Source organism: Pleuronectes platessa, chromosome 20, assembly GCF_947347685.1.
Source record: "Pleuronectes platessa chromosome 20, fPlePla1.1, whole genome shotgun sequence".
NCBI classification, from domain to species: Eukaryota; Metazoa; Chordata; class Actinopteri; order Pleuronectiformes; family Pleuronectidae; genus Pleuronectes; species Pleuronectes platessa.
Genome location: NC_070645.1, coordinates 20,774,431 through 20,782,263, shown reverse-complemented (window position 1 = coordinate 20,782,263; position 7,833 = coordinate 20,774,431). Strand labels below are relative to the sequence as shown.

At 43.9% G+C, this 7,833-nt stretch overlaps 1 protein-coding gene across 1 annotated transcript in view; it reads right to left on the bottom strand.

The window, feature by feature from the left end:
• The window catches only part of rreb1a (ras responsive element binding protein 1a), a 27,352-nt gene extending 19,785 nt beyond the window's left edge, over positions 1–7,567 (bottom strand). Inside the window, 4 exon segments of the mRNA XM_053412954.1 lie at positions 362–431; positions 707–956; positions 1,051–1,161; positions 7,442–7,567. Of these exon segments, the coding sequence (XP_053268929.1) occupies positions 362–431; positions 707–956; positions 1,051–1,156 (426 nt within the window). The 5' untranslated portion in view covers positions 1,157–1,161; positions 7,442–7,567.
• Between the last annotated feature and the right edge of the window lie 266 nt (positions 7,568–7,833).

Sequence of the window (7,833 nt, the reverse complement as noted above, 5' to 3'; positions counted from 1 at the left end):
GAAAAGCGAGGACCGGTCAAAGAGTCCTCACAAATATACAAGTGTCCCCACACACACACACACACACACTCACTCTCTGCTCAAACACTTTTCCTTTTCCTGTTTCAGTTGCAGGAAATGATGACAAAGCAAGGAATGCCACAATGCATGATGGGAGATGAGAGAGGAGGAAAACAAGGGGAGGAAGCCGGGAGATGAGGGGAGAGAGGAAGACAAAGGGAAAGTGAAAGAAGAGGAGAACCAGGGATGAAGAGGAGAAGAGGAGTCACCAGTCGACAGGGTTTGACTGACAGCTGAACAGATAAAGATGTGTAAACACAGTATTAGAGGTTTCCTGTGTGGGTGTGTTTGTTTTGTGTACCTGGGAGCGTCTTGCGTTGCGGCCGGGTGGCGCCCTCATGGCTGATGTGAGCGACTTGCTGGGGGAGGGGCTTAAAGCGAAGAGGAAGACGTTAATAAAACTTTGACGGAAGATTAAAGTTAAGAGAAGTTATCAGATCCTTTATCTCACTTATTCTGAGCGTGGCATTGTTTTAAATGTTCATGGTTATTGCATGATAATAATAATAATAATAATAATAATAATAATGCAAATTGCATACATTTGACATGGACATTTAAAAAAACTGAAATTGAGCAAGGTTGTATTAAATCTAAAGAAATATAATAGAAACTGCTGAAACGTTATTCGATGGTGGGTGGTCACCTTGGCGAGGGGCCGGCTGATGAGTTGGCGGAGGTGACTCCACTCTCTCCTTCTCCTTCTCCGTCTCCTCCTCCGTTGATGCTCTCTGCCGCCATCATCACTGTTGACATCATGGCGTTGATGGAGGACAGGTCGCCTCCTTCCGTTGCCATGGCTTCTCCTGCTCCTCCTGCTGCGCCTCCTCCTCGGTCTCCGTTCTGTAGCTTCTCTCCTCCGCTCTCTGTCGCCTCCTTCATTCCGTTGATCGCTCCTGAAGGAGATTTAATATATTGAGACATTTGAAAATGTCTTTCAACTTGTATATTTATTTTTGGTTCTTGGGTTAAAATGTGTTTTGTACGAACCTTTGAGGTGATTGTGTGTTTTCTCCTCTGTTTGCTCCGCCTCCTCTTCAATTATCTCCGTTTTGACTCCTCCCCCTTCTTGCATCTCCTCTGTGGAGTTTTCCATCACTGCTGAGATATGAAAAATGCTCACAGATTTAACATGTGAACAGCAGAGAGGCCGTTCATCAAAGAAAGGTGTCACACAAACTGACATGTATCAGCCTGTCACTCAGTGTCAGCAGTGAAGTGTCAGTCAAAAGAAATGTTATCGTTCAGGTAGATTTGAATTCTACATTTGAAAGTACAGCGATTGACTTTAACAGTAAAAAGGAGTTCTGTTAATGACTGATGAGGATTCTTCTGAAGTGAAGAAACAGATTGGAAATCATCCAACTTTTAAAAGTTAAAAGTGAGCGGATGTTGCTGTTTTAATTTACATCATGTCTGCCTCCTAAACGTTCACACGACTTCATCACTGAGAGCTGCTCCTCATCATCGATTCATTCTGACAGATGAAGATCAGGAGCGAGGCAGCAGAGGACGGCAGCCGTGACCTTTGAGCTATAAGAGCAGATTGGCTCCGAGCCGACTGGACCAGAGGGGACGGAGCCGTTTACAAGCCTCACACCACCTCCAGCAGGCCGGGAGAGAGAGACACATGGAGGACAAGGATGGAGGAGAAAGATGGGGGCGACGATGGAGGAGAAGATGGAGGAGAAGATGGAGGACAGAGAAGAAAAGAGGGATTTTCTCAAAGCAGAAGAAGAGAAGCTAATTGCTGTTTCCTGTTTGGCAGCCCCCACAGGAAGACGCTCTCCAGAACCGACCACTTCCTCCTCCAGCTCAGAGCGAAGCTGTGTGTGTCTGTGTGTGTGTGTGTGTGTGTCTCTGGGTGGGGGGGTGGCCGGGTGTGTGGGGGGTGGGGGGTGTTAGAAATTCCTCGTTCAAAGGAAAACCAGAAGAGAAGGAGGAGAGAGAAGCAGCGAACGGAGAGAAGAAACTTAAGATGATAAAAAGTTCAGTGAAGAATAAAGAAACTCAAACTGCCTGAAACTGAGTCAAGAAGTGAGAATATAAAAAACTGATATATCACCAACAAACAAATTAACTGTAATAAACAGAATTATTCAACTGTGGCAGAATCATAGAGACTTTTATTTACTTTTTTAATCTAAACTTATCATCTCACCTTGTGAACCCTGTGAAGTTATGACCTACATTTGACTGATTTACACTAATTTTCTGTTTTCTGTTTAATGATGATTCAAACTTTACATTTTGAATTACTTCCTAAAATATGTTCCTAATTTTGTTTTATTTATTTTCAAGTCTTGATTATTTCTAAATTTATCTTTATATAAATATTTTTAGTTGTTTAAAATTGTATTTAAAGAATTTTGTGTTATTTTACTTTTTTAACTTTTAACTTTCAGTTTAAATATTTAATATAATCTAAATTAATTTGTTTACATATTTTAAATCAGATTTTGAACTTATAATTATCTTTAAAAATGATTGAAGTTTATATTTTAAAATGTAGTAGAAGTAAAATAGGAAAGAGAACAGTAAGAAGACGAGTGGAGCTCTGCGAGTGACTGGTGACAACTGGCCGAGTGTGTGTCTGTGTGTGTGTGTGTGTGTGTTGTGTTTCCACTGACCTATCACTGCTCTTATATGACAAACTGTAACATGGTCGTGGCAGGTGCATCAACGCACATGCACGCGCTCGTGCACACAAACACACAACTTATCCCTGGATTGTTTTTATACTAGCATCGTTGGCCGTCAGCTCGTGCACACACACACAAGAGGAGAGACTTTCCACCAACACACACACACACACACACACACACACACACACACACACACACACACACACACACACACACACACACACACACACACACACACACACACACACACACACACACACACACACACACACACACACACACACACACACACACACACAGTTGTGATTGGCTGACAGAGCGCTCAGGCAGCACTTTTTACAGCCTGCAGAAACGAGCGGCAACAGATGGCTGCAAGAGGAGAGAGGAGGAGGAGGAGGAGGAGGAGAGAGGAGGGATGGAGAGAAGGAGAGATTAGGTTTGTTAGAGGAAGAAGGATGGAGGATAAGAGGATCCTCTGCCTCCTCTCGTTTCACATGACTTCACCTCGTGGATCAATACAGTCTCGTGTTCATCCTGAAGATTGTCTCTATTAACACCTGAATGTTCAGTTGACAGGACATCAATGATTAATTAAATATAAATAAAGTTTCTACAGATTGAAGAACTAATAGTTTCAGCTCCGTGTCATTAAAACACTTGGACATGTCCCTGCACTCAAAGCCAAGTCCACCTGCTGGTGGCGCTAGACACACGTCCGCTGCACTGACCTCTATGGCAGTGGAGAAATAGAAATAGATTAGAATAGAATAGATAGAATTAGTAGAAAGAAAATAAATGTCAGCATTAGCATAGGTGATATATAGGAAACAGGGGATTGTGGGACTCAGCGTACTGTGTGTGTGTGTGTGTGTGTGTGTGTGTGTGTGTGTGTGTGTGTGTGATAGCTGATGTTACTACATCTGTTCCCAGCCATCATTCTGACACAGGCCTAGACACTCCCTCTTGACACACACGCACGCACACACACACACACACAAGCATGAAAAGGTCACTGTGTGGGAGCAAAGGAGTTAATGTGTGTGTGTGTGTGTGTCTGTGTGTTAGTGTTTGTGTTATTTATCCGTCCCTGACACCTCTCTTCTCCATCTCATCTCTAAGTTTCCTCATCACTGTCGTCCATGTGCAGTGAAGTTAAAACTGAAGAAGACTCATATCTTCCTCATCGGTCTGTGGCTGGAGACCAGATCCACCATCGTTCAGGAGCTGAAACACTTCCTGTCGTCTGAAAACCATAAATCCTCCGAGTCCGCGTCCCCGACAGAACAGCTGAGTCCCAGCAGGCGGCAGATCCACTTCAATAAAAACCAGCAAGAACTTCCACTGCAACCATTGACTCTTCAGAACTGATCTGCAGTCAGCTGGGGAACCGGCTTCCTTCACGTCCAGCCCGTGATCGTTCCCTGTTAGCTAGCTGCAGTACGTCAGGAGGCTTCAGGTAGCATTGTGTTAGCTTAGCATAACCAGGGAGTCGTATGGAGTTCTTCATCTTGGATATCCTGCTCATTAAAAACTCTCTTAATGACATAAGTTAAAAATGAAACGTGAAACTCATTAGCTAGTTGATGCTAGGCTAGTTAGCTCCTGGGTGACACTGTTGATCAGATTCAACTTTAGAGTTGAATGTTTATTTGCTTAATAAATTGAAAGTGTTGTGTTGTCCTGTAGAACTGAAGAGTGAGCTATGTAGCACACGTAGCCTCAGTGGCGCTAGCAGCTTGATAGCAGGCTAACATGCTAACAGGCTAAAATGCTAACTGACAGTCACACCTGCTGTAGAAAGTAAATCATCGACTGTCTCCTCCCTCTTTCTCTAGCACAGGAAGTGGGAGTTATAGTTATTGAAAGAGTGAAGCTGTTAATGCTCTAGTGACATTAATATAAATAAGTTTGTGCCAATGATAAACAGGGTCACAGTCAGCCAGCTAGGTGAAGCAGCGCTGCTAGCATCTTGAGCTAATTGGAATAGAAGTGATGGAAGCAGCTGAAGCTAGTGAGCTGCTGCTCTTCATCCTGAGACCTCCTCTGTGATGAAGAGCCTTCAAACACCTGCAGTGAGGGAATCAACTGTTCAGGTGGTTTCATGGTTTTAATAGAAACACCTCAAACCACAAATCAGATCAAACTGCTGGAGCTGCCTCGGCTCCGAGCAGCGTCACTAACCACAGCTCGGGGGTTTGATCCTTTACAACGTGTCACGACCCTAAAGCCTCAGTGCCAGTAATAAACTCAGGTCGGCTCTGAAGACGCCAGCTCCCGTTTGACCACGTGACCCCTGACCCCTGAGCGACGCTGCAGATGATCCTCCAGCACACACACTTTGTGATCACACACACTTTGTGATCACACACAAAGTGTAACAGATCTGGATCCTGTGAATTTAAAGGTGATTTCATACTGAGTGAAGTTCCAGCTGATCTTCTGTCACTTTATGAGCAAACACTTCTTTATAAACTTAATTTGAGCAGAAAGATAATTGATCCTAGTTTTTAGAGACACATTCCCACAAAGTGATGATGATGAAATCCAGGTTGATAACAGGAATGAAGTGATGCTGCAGAAACTGAAACTCTCTCTCTTTCATCTCTCTCTCTTTCTGAGCGTCTCCACCACAACAGGAAGCTCACGCTCACCAGCGAGCGCTTCGCTGTGTGAGCCGGCTCGGGGCGAGAGACATTGATGGACGTTCTCTCTCTCTCTCTCTCTCTCTCTCTGACCTCCCTGATGCTCCCCCCTTCCTCCCAAACCACCGAGGTCTCACACTCAGCTGCCATTACCCATCCTCCACTGCTCCTCCTCTGAGAGGAACCAGAATCAATGAACAGCTTCAGGGGCCAACTCAGACTTTTACACTTTCACTAAGTGTTAAAACTTATTTTTTTAATATGATTAATGGGCGTTTCCGTGGAGATGGTCAATGTTCATAAAAGCAGTTTTTCAACAGAAGCAGATGAGGTCGTCTCACTGGTTTGATCCGGTTCAGATAAAAAAGAACTTTGCAGTTTCTATTCTTCTTTATTTACATTTGTTTTAGGTAAAAACTAATGCAACTTGTTTCCATCTCTTCACTTCCTGGAATTAAATGTGTTCATGAAAATGATGCAAATCTTATTTTGTTCCTGTCGGGACGGGCGTGTCCGCAAACTTTTGGCCACGAGGTGTGCCCCCCCCCCCTCAGTGACACTGGTTCAGATGGTAACTGGATAAACTGACTCTCCCTCCTCCTCCTCCTCTTCTTCTCTCCTCCCTCTCGTCTTCCTCTCCTCCCCCCCCCCCTTTCTTCTCTTGCTCATCTTGTCTTTCAGCCCCCCCCCCCCCAGCGTGGTTACAGATTGACCGGTGTGAGTGTTTGCGGTGCGCAGCAGTGGAGTTTAGACCCGACGTGATAAAGTGTTGAGATAGCATCGACGGCGTGTCAGCTCTACTGTACCACATACCAGAGGGGGAGGCTGAGGGGGGAGGGGAGCGTCTCAGCCAACCAGTGAACAGGCCGACTGTGGAAAATGTCTGCCAGCTCCCAGCCAATCAGGAGGCAGATTCCACTTCTCTCTAACACACACTCACTCTCTGTGTGCGTCTCATCTTTATCTTTGTTTGTGAAATGAACAAGAAAACTTATTTGATATGAATCTGTTTGTGTTCTTATTTAATGTATTTGTTTTTTATAAACTTTACAACAGGCTGCAGCTTAATATTATAATAAAACACATAAGGAAACTCAATTTTGTAGAAAACTAACACATTTTATTCATTTTTTTCTACTTTATTAAATTTGTATTTTCACAGTAAAGAAATTAGGGAGAGTTTGATGAACTATTTAAAAAGTAAATTTCCTTAATACACATTTTAATTTCAGATCCTAAAGATTTACTATCAACTATCAATCTTTCTATTTAATAACTAAACGAACAAAGAAACTTACTTTTAAGTATTTTGCTGCTTGTCATTTAAAATCTTTTATTTACTTGTATTTCCATCAGACTCTTTGTGTAAATAGTCTGATAATCATGTGATGTTTGTTCGAACCAAAGTCCATTAAAGATTCTTCTGAGTTGATCACGTCACAGAGCGACAGGTATCTGCTGCAGATCATCTGAACATGTGAATGAACTTTAAGAAAATGGAAAACTGGTTCACAAACTCTCGGGAACAAAATTCAGGGAAGAAAAATAATGTGAAACTAACGGATGTGTTTTAAAAGCTGCGTCCACAGAAGCAAACAGCTGATCACATGACAGAGCGGCGAGAAGCAGCAGGTGATCACATGACAGAGCGGCGAGAAGCAGCAGGTGATCACATGACAGAGCGGCGAGAAGCAGCAGGTGATCACATGACAGAGCGGCGCAGCCAGAAGCAGCAGGTGATGCAGCCTCTGATTTCTGATCCCAAACAGAAGAGGTGAACGGAAGAGTGAGGAGGGGGGGGGACTCTACAATAAAAATGGGTCCAGGGGACAGTGATGGAGGGATGCTGCTAAACGAGGAGAATGGTGCATCACAAGAAGAGGAAGAGGAAGAGGAAGAGGAGGAGAGGAGATGAGGAGGAGAGGAGATGAGAAAAGTAGAAGAATAAAAAGATAGAAAAAAAGAAGTGAGGCAGGCAGAGCGATGGTTGCGTTGCTTATGTTCGACAGCCGGCAGGTAAATGGATGGATGGATAGCTGGATGGATGGATGGAGGAATGGAGGGATGAAGGGAGGGAGGGAGGAGCATATTTACCCGTCCTTTTCGTAAAGCAACGTTCTTTCGTTCGCTCAAGTCTTGGGGCGGGGCAGTGCGGGAGGGGGCGGGGTTTGTTGTGTGTGTGTCTGCAACCACTGCTCACACTGCAGGGGGAGAGCACAAAGACACAGTCAGTGACACACAACACACACAGTTTAACACACAATACACTGCACTACAGGACGCCACAGACGATCAGATTAACACACACAGTGACTCACAATCTGTAGTGTTGGAAGACAGACGCACAATCAACTTCACACGATCACAAGTAAAACGCTAACTTCTCATCATCTAAGTTGTTATAAGTTGTACAAAGAAGTTTGATTTGTGCAAAACTGTAAAAAGTTGTATAATGTGCACACACATGACAGGACGCCACTTTTTAA